Source organism: Sorex araneus, chromosome 11, assembly GCF_027595985.1.
Source record: "Sorex araneus isolate mSorAra2 chromosome 11, mSorAra2.pri, whole genome shotgun sequence".
Classification (NCBI taxonomy): Eukaryota; Metazoa; Chordata; class Mammalia; order Eulipotyphla; family Soricidae; genus Sorex; species Sorex araneus.
In genome coordinates this window covers 844672-861785 of record NC_073312.1, presented here as the reverse complement: position 1 = coordinate 861785, position 17114 = coordinate 844672, and the positions used below count along the sequence as shown (strand labels likewise).

Below are 17114 nucleotides of genomic sequence, written 5' to 3'. Positions count from 1 at the left end.
CAGGACCCCCGGGGCGTGGATGGGCACAGGGGTGCGGGGATACGGGGCTCCTGGGGAGTGGAGGGGCGCAGGGGTGTGGGGATACGGGGCCCCTTTGGGAGTGGAGGGGCGCAGGAGTGTGGGGATATGGGGCCCCGTTGGGAGTGGAGGGGCACAGGGGTGTGGGGACTCGGGGTCCCGGGGAGTGGAAGGGAGCAGGGGTGTGGGGACTTGGGGCCCCCGGGGCATGCAGGGGCACAGGGGTGCGGGGATATGGGGCTCGGGCCGTGGAGGGCGCGGGGGTCCAGGAGACGGGACCCACCTTCAGTTCCCAGCTCTTCTGGATGAGCAGCTCGGATGGCGCCTCCCTGGGGGTGGGCAGGCTGGCCCCGGGGGGCGTGTTCCCCTTGGTCTCCCAGTCCCGCCGCAGGCCCTGCAGGATGCTCGGCTCGGCGGCCTGGGGAGAGGCCCAGAAGCACCTGTGAGGGTCTCTGCTCCCCCTCCCCTGCAGGGCCCCCTGCCTCGTGCACGAGTCCTGCCCGGGGCTGGACACCAGCTGCAGGGCGGACTCTGGGTGGGCACGTAGAACCAGGGGCCTCACTGCGAAGGGGGCGCGGACACAGGGGCCACAGCCTGTGGGAGCTGCAGGGTGGCGGAGGCCAGCACAGCACCAAGGCACCTGCCACCCGCCCGTGTTCTGGGGCACGGCCCCCCTCCTCCCAGGCCCGCCGCCCCCAGCCCCTGCACCTACCGAGAGCCCGTCCCCCCAGCGGAAGGCGGGGTGCAGGGGGGCAGCCTGCTCGGCCAGCAGGCGCAGGGCCTTCCCCGCCAGGCCCAGGTAGCGGGCGCGCAGCGGGGGGCAGTGGGCCACCAGGGGCTGCAGGCTGCCCAGCTGTGCCAGCGTCGAGTGCGCCAGGGTCCGCCCCAGGGCCAGCCACCTCTGTGGGCACAGACGCTGTGCTGAGCCGGCAGGGCACTGGCCCCCGGGCCTCAGCTCAGCCCGGGCTCGGCAAAGGTCCCTGCCTGCCCCGGGTGCGGGACAGGGTCAGGGTAGTTAGTGTCCCGCTGACCTCGGCTCCATCCCCAACTGTCCCCTAAGGCGGCTCTGGGACTTCGGACGCCTCTGAGGGGAGCTGCCTCCTCTGGGTGACCAAGACCCGCCCAACCGTCTAGAACACGCGACTCTGGCCTGACAGGGCGTGGCTGGCAGGCAGGGTCCAGTGGCCAGTCCCGGGGCGGGGGCCTCCCGTCCACTCCCGCGGCCTCACCACGGTGCTGGCGCTGAGCTCCCGGATGCTGCGCAGGTACGCGGCCAGCACCTCGCCCATGCTGCTCTGCTCTGCCTGCCGCACTCGCTCCTCCTGCCAGAGCAGCTGCAGCAGCTCCAGGGACAGCCCCACGAGGCCGAGCTTGAGGTGCACCAGGCTCCACGCCACGGGGCTGCTGGGGGTCTGCACCTGCAGGGCCACGGCGTGCTCAGCACCCTCTCCTGCAGGGCGCATCTCCAGCATGGGTCCTGGTGGCCTCGGGCAGGCCCAGGCGGCCCCCGAGGGTGGCCCTGCAGAGCCGACCGCCCTGCCGATGGCGTGCTTTCCTCTCTGGCCAGCAGACACCAGAAGGCAGCTCACCCCGAGGCCGACTCAGGGAGGCAGTCACTAGCGCCCGGCTGGGAGCATCTGCGGGTGACCATCCTCCCAACAGCCGTGCCGGCGCCAGCCTCCGTGTGTCTGGGGAGCCTGCCGGTGTCTGCCCGGACTGTTTCCTGCCCAATTCCTAGAATTCTTCCCACAACCTGGAATTTTTGTGGGAGATGTGGCTTGCAGGCACCTCCTTTCAGTCCTGCATGCTGACGCCCCCCTCAGCAGGCCCGGGGCTACTCGTGGCATAGGTCACAAAGGTGCTACCTCGTTCTCTGCCAGGTGCAGCTCTAGCTCTGACATGTTGGCTGTGATCACCGGAAGCATGTTCGGGTTCCAGGTTTGCTTCCCCAGCACTGCTGAGTCTCTCCTGCCTCTGGGGTTATACTGATAACCCATTCTCTGTGTGTGCACACATGTGTGCATGTGTGTGCGCATGTGTGCATGTGTGAGCACATGTGTGCATGCAAGTATGTGCATATGTGTATGAATGTACATGTGAGTGTGTGCATGTGTGTGCGCATGTGTCATATGAGTATGCATACATGTGAATGTGTGCATGTGTGTTCATGTGTGCATGCAAGTGTGCACATATGAGTATGTGTGCATGAATGTGTAATGTGTGTGAGTATGTGTGCATGCGTGGGCATGTGTGTATGTGCATCTGTATGCACACAAGTGTGTGCACATGTGAATATGTGTACATGTGTGTGCATGTGAGTGTGCATGAGTGCATGCGCATACTACTGTGTGCATGTGTGAGCATGTGTGTATGTGTATGCATGTTAGCATGTGTGCATGTGTGTGCATGTGTGTATGTGTGTGCATGTTAGCATGTGTGCATGTGTGTGCATGTGAGTGTGCACATTTATGTGTGTGCATGTGTGTGCATGCGGGTATGTGTGTGCATGTTAGCATGTGTGCATGTGTGTGCATGTGAGTGTGCACATTTATGTGTGTTCAGGTGTGTTCATGTGTGTGCTCATGTTTGTGCATGTGTGGGCATGAGTGTGTGTATGTGTGCATGTATGTATGTATGTGTGCCAGCATGTGCATACATGTGTGTATGTGTGTGCGTGAGCGTGCATGTGAGGTGCACGAATGTGTGCATGTGAGTGCACGCACAGCTGATGTTTCTAGGCACACTAAATTCCTCTAGACCCAAAGTCTGGTCCAAGTTAGCTTCAGCGTCTGCTCCTATGACAAGGATGTTGGCAGCCGGGACACACGTATGCAGGAAGCCATGTGTCCCTCACTGTGCCCCGGGAGGAGAAAATCATTTTCACAAGAGGGGCTGCTCCCACAGGTCCGGTGTACACTTGCGGGTTTTTCTCAGCGTAGATCCGCGCACGCCCACCTGGCCCGAGGGTGCACTGCCCTGGCTCCTGCCTGGTTCTCCCCAGGCGCAATGGCTCTGTGTCGCCGCTCGTCTTCACCTCCCCACTGCTTTGTCCTCTTTGCTTTGGCCCAGATGGACAAGCCTAGGAGGTCCTGAGGCTGGTCACTTCCTGAGCCCCACACACAGGCAGCCCTGTTCTCGTGAGACTTTGCGTCAATTTGTTTGTCAGTGTGTGTCAGAGCTTGTGCTAATGTGTTTATTGTGTGTCAGTGAGTTTGTGTGTCTGTCGGCATGTCAGTCTGTCAGTGTGTGTGTGTGCGTGTGTGTCAGTGTGTCTGTGTATGTTTGTCAGTGTTTTTCAGTCTGTCAGTGAGTTTGTGTCAGTGTGTATGTGTGTGCGTGTCAGGTGTGTACAGTGTGTGCCTGTGTGTGTCAGTGTGTGCATGTGTCTGTGTGTCAGTCTGTCAGTACTGTTCAGTCCTCCTGTGCTTGCGTGTGCCTGCCTGTCAGCGTGTTCCTTTACTGAGTTTTTGGGACTATTTACACAAGGACCTTGTTCTTCATGAACGCACGTGACCTCCATCTCCCTTTCCCTCGGAGACAGCTCTCACTTCCTCTTGCTTCAGCGAGTGAGCTGGGAATCCCGTGTGAGTCTGGGTTGCTGGGGCGGGGTGTGCTTCAAAGTTCCTTCCACCAAGAGTTAACACAAGAGCTGCTTAAACTCAGAAACAGCTAAAGTGTCAGCGGCTCTGACCCCACCGTCACTCTGTGCCAGGGGCCAGGGAAGGCCTCGCCGCCCAGCCTGCAAACCCAAAACCAGCTCTACTCCCTCAACCCCACTAACTCTAAGGGCTCCTAAGTTCTGACAGTTGTCCTTGAATGCTTCCATAATAACCCTGGTATGTAGACAGGAGTAAATGTTCACCTGCATGGCCACTAACATAGCATCTTAAGGGCACAGAAACTGTTAGATTCACCGATTGTAAGTAGTAACCGCTTGCTGAGAAATAACAAATAAAGTCAGATCTCAGATAATTGGGAATATGAAGCTCAAGCCACAGCACCCACAAACCTGGTGCCACGTGGAGGGACTGTGTCGGCACTGGGGGCCATCACATCGCTCATGTCCTACCCGGGATGCTCTGGCTATTTTTTCGGCTGACCAGCCAGCTGGAAACTTTATATATAGTTCCTGTAAATTCCTTTAAATAAAGGAATTTATTTGGAAGACAGGGACAGAAGCCCAGGCAATCATCAAGCTCATTGAGGAGAACCTCAAATCAACGCTTCATACAATGGCAATAAAAATAAAGAAATATCTGGAAGAAAACTTCAACCAGCTAAAGCATGAACTGAGGTATCAAAGAGTTCATACAAGTGGAATTGAAGGAGTTTAAGAATATAATAGCAAGTCACAGCACATAATTCAGCATGCAGAAAACCGTATCATCAATATTTAAGGTAAAATGCTAGAGAGCAACGACAATGAAGCGGCAAAAGAACAGAACAGATTAAGAAGTAGAAAAGAATGTAAGATTCCTGATAGATGGAAGGGGAGAAAGGGAGCAAGAGAGAACTGGGGGCTCTGGAGAGAAGCTTCTGCAGACTCGAGGCCCAAAGAACACCCACTACAGTAGACTAAAAGATAAAACAGTACCAAGTGCACAGTAATGGAAATGGTAAAACAAAAACAGACAGGGACAGAGAGACAGAGACAGACAGACAGACAGGGACAGATAGGGACAGACAGACAGAGACAAACAGACAGACAGACAGGACAGACAGGGACAGACAGACAGACAGGGACAGACAGGGACAGACAGGACAGACAGGGACAGACAGACAGACAGGGACAGACAGACAGACAGGGACAGACAGGGACAGACAGACAGACAGGGACAGACAGGGACAGACAGGACAGACAGGGACAAAAAGACAGACAGACAGGGACAAACAGACAGACAGGGACAGATAGACAGGGACAAACAGACAGACAGACAGGCAGGGACAGACAGGACAGATAGGGACAGACAGGACAGACAAGGACAGACAGACAGACAGGGACAGATAGGGACAGACAGACAGACAGACAGGGACAGATAGGGACAGACAGGGACAGACAGGGACAGATAGGGACAGACAGACAGACAGGGACAGATAGGGACAGACTGGACCTACAGGAACAGACAGACAGACAGGGACAGACAGGGACAGACAGACAGACAGGGACAGATAGGGACAGACAGGACAGACAGGGACAGACAGACAGACAGGGACAGACAGGGACAGACAGACAGACAGGGACAGATAGGGACAGACAGACAGGGACAGACAGGGACAGACAGACAGACAGGGACAGACAGGGACAGACAGACAGACAGGGACAGATAGGGACAGACAGGACAGACAGGGACAGACAGACTGCTTAAAACAAGCCGAGGAGAAAACCCTCAAATACAAGCATCGCAACAGACCTTCCAAACGACACCTTACAAGCAGGGAAGTGGATGACACACGCCAAGTATTGGAGACCTCCCAGCCTCGACTCCACCGCCCCGCAAAGCTGAGACCGGAGAGACGCGAACCCTGCTGGCGGTGATGAGACATTCCTGAAACATCACTGCCATTTCCTGAGAGGCTCAACACCGACACACAGTGCTCACGAAGAGCGGCTGGCCTGCTGCTACCGTCGCTGGCTCCGTTCCCCGCCAGCGTAACACTGGCCCCGGGACAGTCGCAGCATCCCCTCATCCTCGGCTGCTGGCGGGAGCTCCTGGGGAGGTGACAGGGCGTGGCCGCCGTGCTCAGCAGAAGCACCTCCGCCGTGATCTGGGACCGACCCAGGGGCCCGGCCGACCACACGGTGCGTGCGGAGGGACTGTCGCGCCGGGGGTCACAGCGCTCGGGCTGTCCTTCGGGCTGACCGCTGGCGGGGAAACTGTATCAATCTGTCGATCTCTTCAAAGAGCCGCTTGGGGTTTTATTGATTTTCCTCTTTGCTTTGTACGTCATTGATTTCCACTTGCTCTTTCTCACTCTGTGCGGGCAGGACTGTGGGTTGGCTCCGTGCCACCTGCCACACTCGGACCGTGGCAGGGCTCCGTGCTCTGAGCCCGGCTGTCCCCTGGCCAGCAGTAGGCACCTGCTCTGTGCTCTGGGTCTGGCTGGACCAAGTACGTGGGCCCGAGAATTCTCCTCCCTCCTGCGCCACGGGGCGTCTCTCTCACTTCCCTACGTCTGCAGCTCCACTTCATGCCCCTGGTGGCAGCAGTGCCCACGCCGAGGGACCGGTGCCATTGCCCGCCAGGGCACACACCCCGGTGCCTGGCGGCCCAGCTCCCCGGCTGCCACCTGTGTCGGTGCCACAGACCCACCCACCACTGCGCACCCTCAGCGGGCGGGAGTCACGGCGAGTGTGTGGCTGCCGCACTCTGCACGCAGGGTCAGCGGGGTCTGGGCAGAGGGCACGGCCCCCGCCCTGGGACACTGCCCACAGCTGAGCAGCCGCGTGGCTCAGCCTCTCCCTTTCGCCCGTCCACTCCACTCGCCAGCACCTTCTCGTGCAGTGTGGCGGGTCGGCCCCTGCCCCTGCGACGGGGCCGGGCCCAGGAGGTGGAGGAGCCTTGCCGGTGCCCCTTCCCTCGTCGGCCCTCCTGGCTTCCCCCCTGCCCTCCACGCAGGCCTCCTGGCTCGGGGGTGGGGGCCATAGCGTCTCTCAGCCCACGTGGTCTCGGATGCCACGCGGACCCCCACTGCCCACGGGGCCACCCCCTCCCCCACAGGGCGCCACAGCTCAGCTCCCTGCATGGTGCTCACACATCTGCACCCTCCCACTCTCACCCTGCCGGCCGGTGGGCTCTGCTGGGGCTCCTCCTCTGGACCCCGGGCCCCCGCCCCCACTCTGTGATGCACGCCCTGCGGCCCGTGACTGGGACCCCGGGAAGGCCCCCGCCATGCCTCGGCCTGGCTGCAGTCACGGACCGGGCCCGGGCCTGTCTCTGGGGCGGACTGAGAGTGTCTGCGGGACGCCCGGCCTTGCACCCCGCTGTCGGGGAACTCGGGAGGCCACGTGCTCACCTCGTGCTGGGCCAGCAGGAAGCGGATGGTGTGGTAACGTGCCTCCCCTCTGGCCACGGCGCCGGACGCCAAGCCATAGGCCTCCAGGTAATTCGCGGCCCTCGCCTCCTCGCCCTCCTCCCGCTGGGCGCACAGCCTGCAGAGAGAGCGGGGGCAGGGCAGGCTCAGGGCAGGCTCAGGGCGGGCCGGCCCTGGCCCCGGGTGAGAGACCTCCCACGTCGGCAGGCGAACATGAGGAAGGGGCGAGACCACACAGCCACCCTGGGCTGACGGCCCGCACTGCCCTGGGCACAGTCAGCCTGAGACACACCAGCTCGCTCTTCGGCCCGGACCCTCCCGGGAACACGCCCCCACTGGCTTGCCTCCGTCTCTTTCCTGCCGACTCCCACTCGGGAGAAGAACGCGCATTGCTCCCTCTCTCTCCCCTCACACCTTTCTAAGTAAGTTTCACTGAAAACTACTGTGCTCCAGCACACACACACACACACACACACACACACACACACACACACACACACACGCACACACGCACACACACACACACACACCCGCACACACACACAGGCTTAAATCCCTGGGTTCCCCCAGCACCATGTGTGGTCGCCCTGAGACAAAAGCCAATATGTAACGAGAGGCCTTGGGCCCACCCGGCACCCCCACTCCTGCCCCCACCCCAGCCCAGGTCCCGTGGCCTGGGCCCACGGGTGCCTGTGTGAAGGAGGCGGCTGTGGGTGTGAAGGGACATGTGGTGGTGAGGTGGGCAGCTGTGCCGAGTGTCACCGAGGGTGTCAGGCCCCGTGGTGGTGCCCTGAGGGGACGCCCATGACCCCGGGGAGCAGGGGGCCCTTCTCAGTGGAGATGCAGGGGACGGGGAGCGGCCACCAGACTGGGAGCCGGCGCCTGGCGCCTGTCGCCGCCCCTCCCGCCCACACAGACCCCGTGGCCCGCGTCAGCCCACACACTTCTTGATCTCCACGCGCTCCAGCATGACGTCCACACACTTCTCGCCGCAGCCACACCTGAGCAGCCTCTTCCCCAGGTCCAGCAGCGACTCGTCCAGCCGGCACAGCAGCTGCATGCACAGCCCCGGCTGCTCCCGGGCGCTCCGCACCTGCATGCTCAGAAACCTGGGGGCCGCGCGGTCTCGCTCAGAGCGGGGCGCGGCCGAGGAGGCCACACCGGAGAGCGGGACCGGGGGCCCCGTGGAGCCAGCCAGGAGGGGGACGCTCTCAGGAGGGCCCAGCAGGGCCGAGCCCACGCGGGCACAGGCCAGACAGGCTCTCCCGCTCCGCCTGTGCCCGGAGGCTGAGACTCAGAGCCGTCAGCCGGGGTGGAGGCTGAGGGACGTGCTCCCTGCGCCAACAGGCGGGCGCACCCAGGGCTCCGGCAGAGACCGGGACCCTGGGCTGCAGCCGCGAGAGAGCTTCCCTGAGCCCCCTGCAGCGCCGGCCCCGTCACGCGTCCCCAGAAGCCCTGTGCCCTGCCCGTGGAGGGCCCAGATGTCCACCCCAGCACAGGGCGTCGGCAAGGGCAGGGGTGCAAGGCCCCGGGCTCGGGGCGGGGGCTCCTCGTGGGGCCTGACGGCACCTGGACTCGAGCTCTGTGATCATGCGCTCCAGGACAGAGGTGCGATTGGGACGCTCCTTCTTGAGCTCCGTGAAGGCGTCGATGAGTCTCTGCAGCAGCCAGGGGACCTGCGGGGTGCAGGCTGCAGCCTCGGCCCTCACCGCCCTGGCCCCGCCCTGGCCCCGCCCTGGCCCCGCCCAGGCCCGCCCAGGCCCGCCCAGGCCCCGCCCAGGTCCGCCCAGGCCCCGCCCAGCCACCCCCCCCGCCCTGGCCCCGCCGTGGCCCCGCCCAGGCCCCCAGGCCCCGCCCAGGCCCCGCCCGGGCCCCGCCCGGGCCCCGCCCGGGCCCCGCCCTGGCCCCGCCTCACCTCCATGCTCTGGCGTCCCGGGCCCATGGCCAGGATGGCATCGACCAGGGTCAGCGTGGAGCAGAGCCAGAACTCCTCGCCGCCCCCCAGCTGCTGGGCCTCCTCCACCATCCGCCTGGCGCCCCTGAAGTCTCGCTCCCTGTTCGCCAGCTGCGCCAGCAGACACAGGCACCGGGACTGGGCCAAGGGGTCCCCCAGCTCCTGGGGGGGACACGAGGCCGGCAGGGGGGAAGGGCTCGCGTGGCTCCGGGCCAGCAGCTCCTCCAGGGGCTCCTGGGCACAGGGAGGGCAGCCCTGCGCCAGTCCACGGCCCCCGGGCCTTCGGGCAGCTGACAGCCAGGCCGGAGTCTGGCCTCTGCGGCTCGGAGTGCGACCCCGCCACGCAGGGCAGGGCAGGGCAGGGCAGGGCAGAGCGCTGCCCGCCCCGAGACTGCACCCTGCACCCTACCTGGACGGCACACCTGTCCCAGCACCTACGTGCCCCGCTGCGGCCTGAGGCACAGCCTGGCCCGCCCCTCTCCGGGAGACACCCTGGCCCGCCCACAGGGCCCCAGAGCCACACCCTCCCCAGGAAAGCCAGTGCTGGAAGCAAACAGGCAGCTGCAGTGCGGTGTAGACGGAGCTAGGTCTGGCCCACAGGGCTGGGACTGCAGCTGCGGGAGGGAACTGAGGGGCGGGGGCCGTGGGCGGGGCTGCGGCTGAGGGTGTGGGCGGGCTGTGGGCGGGGCTGGAGACTATGGGCGGGGTCGTGGGCGGGTCTGGATGGACGTAGGCGGGGCTTTGGGGTTGTGGGAGGGTCCTCGGGAGGTATGGGCGGGGCTGAGGTGGGGATAGGGGCGGGGCTGGGGCCGTGGGCGGGGCTGGGGCCGTGGGCGGGGCTGGGGCCGTGGGCGGGGCTGGGGCTGCAGCCAGGATGGGGTTCGAGCAGGGCTCCTCACCTGGAACGCCAGGTAGGCCTCGGACAGGAGCAGCCTGGCCGGCTGGTAGAGCTCCATCTCCAGCAGGACCTCCGCCTTGAGGGTCCACAGGTGCGGGAAGGACGTGCCCTCCAGGGCCTTCCTGTTCTCTTCCTTCATCTTCAGAATCTGTCCACAGGACACGCTGTGTCCTCAGCTGACCCTGCCCTGGGGCTCCTCCTGCCCCACCCCCGCCTTCCCACACGGGGAGGGGAGGTCCGCGCGGCCGCAGGGAGAGGCGCCTCCAGGTGCCTCCAGCCGCACCTTGTCCATGGCCACCAGGGGCTTGGGGAGCTCCTGCTGGCGGGGGGCCGGGGGCAGGGGCTGGGCGTCGCTGTCCATCAGGGCGTCCTTGCTCTTCTCCTTCCGCAGCGCCATCTCCTTCCTACAGCTGGGGCGGGCCGGGCGGGAGCTGGGCAGCTCAGGAACTGCCCGTCTCACTGGGCCGAGAAATGCTGCCCCTCGCGCCGCAGACCCTGCTTCCAGGGCCGCCTCCACCCACACCCCGGGGCAGCACTGTGGGCCTCCGCGGGCCGGCCAGCACACCCACCCGCAGCCGCCCCGGGGCCTCTGCTGCCCGAGCCCTACCCGGGCTCACAGGCCCTCGCTGGCCCACTGCCCCTCCCGGGACGCCCCGCGCCTGTCCCCGCCGCGCACACCTAGCCTGCTCTGCCTCGGTGATGTACACCTGGCCGACCACGTCCTCGTGCTGAGCCGCAGCCTCCTTCAGCCCCAGCTCCGTGCAGACCAGGGCGAGTCTGGGCCAGTGAGGAGAGTCGGTGCTGCTGACCTGGGACCCATCGGACCCACACGAACAGGCCCTGGGGAGGCTGCCTGGGCCTCCCAGTCGGGGCAGAAATGCTGAGTTTCCTTGTGTCTCATTCGAGAGAGACGCGGGGCCTTGGTCCACTCGGGGCCACGCTCCAGCCCCGAGGGGGTTTCTTCTGAACCCACTTCGGGGAGACACAGGTGCCACCAAGGACCCCTGCAGCCGTTCTGGGGCCCGAGCCACTAAGCTCGGCTTCCTCCCTCGCGCCCCCCCCCCCCCACGTAGGTCAAGCACACCTGGGGGTCTGTAATGCCCAAAGCAGAGAGAGAGTATGGGGGAAACTGTCTGCCATGGAGGCAGGGGAGGGGGCATGCTGGGGACATTGGTGGTGGGGAACGTGCACTCGTGGAGGGATGGGTGTGTGATCATTGTGTGACTGAGACTCGAACATGAAAGCTTGTAACTGCATCTCACAGTGAAGAAGGAAAGAAAGAAAGAAAGAAAGAAAGAAAGAAAGAAAGAAAGAAAGAAAGAAAGAAAGAAAGAAAGAAAGAAAGAAAGAAAGAAAGAGAGAAAGAAAGAAAGAGAGAAAGAGAGGGAAAGAGGAAAAGAGAGAGAAAGAGAGAAAGAAAGAAAGAAAGAAAGAAAGAAAGAAAGAAAGAAAGAAAGAAAGAAAGAAAGAAAGAAAGAAAGAAAGAAAGAAAGAAAGAAAGGAAGAAAGAGGGGGCTGGAGAGATAGCACAGCGGGTAGGGCATTTGCCTTGCACGCGGCCGACCCAGGTTGAAATCCCAGCATCCCATATGGTCCCCTGAGCACAGCCAGGGGTAATTCCTGAGTGCAAAGCCAGGAGTAACCCCTGTGCATCGCCAGGTGTGACCCAAAAAGCAAAAAAAAAAAAGAAAGAAAGAAAGAAAGAAAGAGAGAGAGAAAGAGAGGGAAAGAGGGAAAGAGGAAAAGAGAGAAAGAGAGAAAGAAAGAAAGGAAAGGAAAGAAAGGAAAAGAAAGAAAGAAAGAAAGAAAGAAAGAAAGAAAGAAAGAAAGAAAGAAAGAAAGAGGGAAAGAGGAAAAGAGAAAGAAAGAAAGAAAGAAAGAAAGAAAGAAAGAAAGAAAGAAAGAAAGAAAGAAAGAAAGAAAGAAAGAAAGAAAGAAAGAGAGGGAAAGAGAGAGAGAGGGAAAGAGGAAAAGAGAGAGAAAGAAAGAAAGAAAGAAAGAAAGAAAGAAAGAAAGAAAGAAAGAAAGAAAGAAAGAAAGAAAGAAAGAAAGAAAGAAAGAAAGAAAGAAAGAAAAGAAACCTGGGGATTTGCCCTGGACTTCATGCATTCATGGCTGGTCATTCTTGTGTTCTTTGGGGAGGGGCAGCCCACTCGCGGGAGGGACGGGGCCACTGACCGGAGGTGGTAGAGATCCCTGATGCTCTGGTTCTCCAGAACCGAGTCGGCGATCAGCACCCCGAGCTGCAGGAGGGGGACGGTGAGCTGGTGCAGAGACAGTTTCTGCAGCGCCTTCACCAGCTGGTCCACGTAGTACAGCGTGTACGTCTGGGAAACACCCAGCGAGAGGGGTCTGCCCTGTGGCTGCGGGCCTGCACCCTCCCTGGCCACGAGCGTCTCGCCCTTGTGAGAAGAGAGACTCCTTATGCACCCACACAAGTGCCTGGCCCTGAGCAGAGCCAGGGGAGTGAGGCTGGCTGAGGCGGCCACTCCTTAGCCGCGGGTGGGAGGGGTCTCCAGGCTCGAGCTCACAGGAGGGGGAGCGCCCCTCCGAGAGGCAGAGAGAGGCTGCAGCCTCAGACCAGTCTGACATCGACTCACGGGCTTCGGGATGCTGACGGCATTGACAGTGAAGTCGCTCCTGTCCATCTGGAGCACGGACACCACCTCCACGGGGCAGGAGTAGGACGCCCACTCGGTGGTGCTGGCCGGGAGATCCTCCAGATGCTTGGCGGGAGTCAGGGACTGGCTCTGAAAAGTGCAGCTGGAGGTGGCGGCTCTGCGGCCAGCCGTGAGGCCCGCGCCACGTCTGCCTGCGCCCAGACACGGCCCGCCCGGGCGGGGAGGGCTGGGCTCACCGGCTTCAGCTCCTTGCTCTGCTCCTTGGTCTTCTCCTCCTTCCCTCTCTCCCTCTCCTTCCTCTTGTCCCGCTCTCTCTTGTTCGAGAGCGACTGAGAGCTCACTGCCGCGTGAGTGCTGCCCACCGCTCTGGTTTTCTGCTCAGAAATGGTTTGTTGGACCGCTCGCAAGGAAACCTAGCAGGGAGAAGACCACGCTCAGCAGGTCTGCCGGACACGCGTGTCCCCGCTGCTCTGCTCAGCCCTCGTCCCCGCGGCCTCTCACAGCCGGGTACTGCTGAGGCCACCAGCCTGGGGACACCGGCAGCCACCCACCCCACCGCTGGTGGTGCGGCCCTGGCAGGGGCAGCTCGGGCGGGGGGATGGCGCCCTCCCACCTTCCAGATGTGCTGGAAGAAGGCGCAGGCCAGCAGGCAGTGGTCCTCGTGGTGAGGCGAGGCGGCCGTGGCCACCAGCGCCAGCAGCGTGTGGGCCCGGGCCAGCGCCTCCAGCTGCCGCACGCTGCTCAGCCTCTCCCAGCAGCTCGGGCTCGGCGTCTGGCTCTCGGCCTTCTCCGGGGGCTCCTCTGTGACACGGGGGCCACCGGGCCGTGAGCCAGGCCCTGCTCCCGGCCCCAGGCCCCCCGCTCCCAGGAGCCTGCCCGGCCCGGCCCGGGGAGCGCCAGGCTGCTGTGCCAGGGCAGGCCCGGCGCGCCCACCTGCCTGCTCGGGCACCTCCCGGGTGGGCCCCATCCGCAGCAGGATGCTGATGGCCCACTTGAGCAGGAAGACCACGTTGTCCAGCGGGAACTGTCTGTAGTACAGCCACTTGCTGAACTCCAGGATGTAGTCTACCTTCTGCCATCTGCTCTCCGGCCTCTGCAGACACCGCCCCGGTCAGCCGAGCCCCACAGGGTCCCAGAGCCCACACTGCCTGCAGGACGCCCCAGACCCCAAGACGCCCTGGGCGGTGGGGTGAGGAGGGAGAGGGCTGGGGCAGGGGCGAGGGGAGAGGGCTGGGGCAGGGGCGAGGGGAGAGGGCTGGGGCAGGGGCGAGGGGAGAGGGCTGGGGCAGGAGCGAGCGGGTGCGAGAGAAGCTGGTGGGCCCGGGGTCTGGGGAGACGAAATGTCCTGACGTCCCTTTGGCAATGGCTGGTCCCTTTGAGAACTTGCTAGAAGCACCTGTTCCCCACAAAAGGGGGACAAGAGGGAAGTGGCCGCCCTGCTGTGGCCCTGCTTTGGTTCCGGCCACAGGACCTGGTGTCCACCGACCACACAGTGGGGTGAGGTAGCCAGTTTCCCGGGGGCCCAATGGGCACAGCCCATGCCTGGGCTCCAGAGGGGGCACGTGGCTGCATCCTGCCTCTGCTCGGGCGGGCACAGTGCTGGCTGCACAGTCCACGGGACGTCTCTGTCCCTAGGCGCCTCACGTTCCCTTCAGACAAGCCAGCACAGCCCCCCGGAGCCCACTGGGAGGATCCTCCTGGGCTCTGGGGCATGGGCACGTGCCCGAGGCTCAGAGGCTGGCGGGACGTGCCCCCGGCCCCTCGAGCCCCTGAGGCTCACTGAGGTGGGCAGGGCCTGGCCGGGCCACTCCTCCCGCCCCGCACCTGCAAGGCCTGGATGGCATTCTGGTAGCACATCATCTGGCCGTGGATGTTCTTGGAGTTCAAGGCCAGGCGGTACCACATGTGCGCCACGTAGTCCTCACTCTCGTCCTTGAACTTCTGAATCTCCATCAGGAAGTTCTGGCCCAGCTTGGCCTTGACAATGATCATGTGCTTGAAGATCAGGCTGGAGCGGAGAGAGCAGGGAGCACTGGCCCCACGCAGCGAGGGAGGACGGGGGAGCACTGGCCCCACGCAGCGAGGGAGCACGGGGAGCACTGGCCCCACGCAGCGAGGGAGCACGGGGAGCACTGGCCCCATGCAGCGAGGGAGGACGGGGGCGCACTGACCCCACGCAGTGAGGGAGCACGGGGGAGCACTGGCCCCACGCAGCGAGGGAGGGCAGGGGAACACTGGCCCCACACAGCAAGGGAGGACAGGGGAGCACTGGCCCCACGCAGCAAGGGAGCACGGGGGAGCACTGGCCCCACACAGCAAGGGAGCACGGGGGAGCACTGGCCCCACGCAGTGAGGGAGGACGGGAGCACTGGCCCCACACAGCGAGGGAGGATGGGAGCACTGGCCCCACACAGCGAGGGAGGACGGGGAGCACTGGCCCCACACAGCGAGGGAGCACAGGGGAGCACTGGCCCCATGCAGCGAGGGAGGACGGGGGCACTGGCCCCATGCAGCGAGGGAGGACGGGGAGCACTGGCCCCACACAGCGAGGGAGCACAGGGGAGCACTGGCCCCGTGCAGCGAGGGAGGACGGGGGCACTGGCCCCATGCAGCGAGGGAGGACAGGGGCACTGGCCCCACACAGCGAGGGAGGACGGGGGCACTGGCCCCATGCAGCGAGGGAGGACGGGGAGCACTGGCCCCACACAGCGAGGGAGGACGGGGAGCACTGGCCCCATGCAGCGAGGGAGGATGGGAGCACTGGCCCCACACACAGAGGGCAGAGAGGGGACCACTGGGCGCAGGCTGTGGCTTCTGAAGGGGGCAGAGTGGCCATGCCAAAGCAGGTTGGTGCCGCGGGGGGTCTTGGCACTCACAGCCGGTGCGGGGTCCGCGGCAGCACCTGGGCGGCCTCGCCCAGCACCTTGAGGCCGCCTGCCCAGTCCTCGTTGTCAGCGTAGCTGTGGAACAGGAGGCCGTAGAGCGCAGCCCGCAGCGTCAGATCTTCCTCGGCACCTGTGGGCGGCACCTGAGGGCAGCACGTGGCCTGGCGCAGAGCTCGGCCCGGCTGCTGAGGGACACTCAGGGGTGGCCCTCGCTCGGCCCAGCTTCCACGCGTGTCCGTGCCCGGGATCTCTTGTTCCCAGCTCTGGTACCGTGGACACGCGCGTCACCCTGTGCTGTGAGCACAGGCACCCAAGGCACCCTCGGAGCCTTGTGGCGACACAGACTGTCATTTTTTGGCGAAAGATCCTCTTTTCCTCTAAGTAGGATTTGGTGCTGTGAATAAGCTTTGGTTGTTCTAAGCCAGGCAAGTGATCTACAGGGAGTGAAGGACGGCGTTCGCCTCAGAGTGATCCAGAGGCTGGATTCCTAGCACTCTGCCGCTGAGAGTAACAGGTCACGTGAGCATGTGGGCATAGCCTCCCTGTGTGTACCTCAGGAGCGTCCGTGGAGTTTGTGGGCCTCCCGTTAGAACAGAGCTGCCTCTCTGCTAGGGCCGCCCAGCCCAGACACTGGCACCACAAACCTGGGAGGAAGTAGCCGTCACTGCTCCCTCCACTTTGGAAGTCTGCTGTCGGCCACTGATGCAGAAGCAATATCTTTCGCTTTTTCTGAGGTAAAAGCAAATAGAGCAAACACAGAGCAGAAAATCATGATCTACTAAACTTCACAGGTAAGTTTACATCGGGCTCCACAACTAGTTGTAAAAGTTGGAGCACAGTTTCTGAAATACTGAGTTACAAAAAAAAGCTGTTTTCACCCATAAGGAAAGGTTCTCACCACAAACTTAGCTACTGCATACAACCAGTCAACTCAGAACAGCTGTCCCTCACTGTCTCAGTCAGCCATGCATGGAGTGGCTGTCCCTCAGTGTTTTAGTCAGTCAGACATGGAGTGGCTGTCCCTCACTATCTCAGTCAGCCATGCATGGAGTGGCTGTCCTCAGTGTTTTAGTCAGTCAGACATGGAGTGGCTGTCCCTCACTGTCTCAGTCAGCCATGCATGGAGTGGCTGTCCTCAGTGTTTTAGTCAGTCAGACAAGGAGTGGCTGTCCCTCACTATCTCAGTCAGCCATGTATGGAGTGGCTGTCCTCAGTGTTTTAGTCAGTCGGACATGGAGTGGCTGTCCTCAGTGTTTTAGTCAGTCAGACATGGAGTGGCTGTCCCTCAGTGTCTGAGTCAGACAGGGAGTGGCTGTCCCTCAGTGTCTGAGTCAGCCATGCATGGAGTGGCTGTCCTCAGTGTCTTAGTCAGTCAGACATGGAGTGGCTGTCCCTCACTGTCTCAGCCATGTATGGAGTGGCTGTCCTCAGTGTTTTAGTCAGTCGGACATGGAGTGGCTGTCCTCAGTGTTTTAGTCAGTCGGACATGGAGTGGCTGTCCTCAGTGTTTTAGTCAGTCAGACAGGGAGTGGCTGTCCCTCAGTGTCTCAGTCAGCCATGCATGGAGTGGCTGTCCTCAGTGTTTTAGTCAGTCAGACAGGGAGTGGCTGTCCCTCAGTGTCTCGGTCAGTCAGACATGGATTGACTGTCCCTCAGTGTCTCAGTCAGACATGGAGTGGCTGACCCTCAGTGTCTCACATCATTCA

At 62.5% G+C, this 17114-nt stretch overlaps 1 protein-coding gene across 1 annotated transcript in view; it reads right to left on the bottom strand.

Moving 5' to 3' along the window:
- Nucleotides 1-17114, bottom strand: part of CFAP46 (cilia and flagella associated protein 46) — a 54852-nt gene that overhangs the window by 8159 nt on the left and 29579 nt on the right. Inside the window, exons 25-42 of the mRNA XM_055119112.1 lie at nt 16053-16137; nt 15400-15538; nt 14348-14531; nt 13457-13616; nt 13137-13360; nt 12760-12936; nt 12503-12652; nt 12081-12229; nt 10581-10679; nt 10186-10312; nt 9904-10050; nt 8966-9166; nt 8620-8726; nt 7995-8159; nt 7033-7168; nt 1248-1436; nt 731-919; nt 302-436 (exon numbers count right to left, since the gene is read on the bottom strand). Coding sequence (XP_054975087.1) covers nt 302-436; nt 731-919; nt 1248-1436; nt 7033-7168; nt 7995-8159; nt 8620-8726; nt 8966-9166; nt 9904-10050; nt 10186-10312; nt 10581-10679; nt 12081-12229; nt 12503-12652; nt 12760-12936; nt 13137-13360; nt 13457-13616; nt 14348-14531; nt 15400-15538; nt 16053-16137 — 2763 coding nt within the window. The remainder of the gene's footprint in view (nt 1-301; nt 437-730; nt 920-1247; nt 1437-7032; nt 7169-7994; nt 8160-8619; nt 8727-8965; nt 9167-9903; nt 10051-10185; nt 10313-10580; nt 10680-12080; nt 12230-12502; nt 12653-12759; nt 12937-13136; nt 13361-13456; nt 13617-14347; nt 14532-15399; nt 15539-16052; nt 16138-17114) is intronic.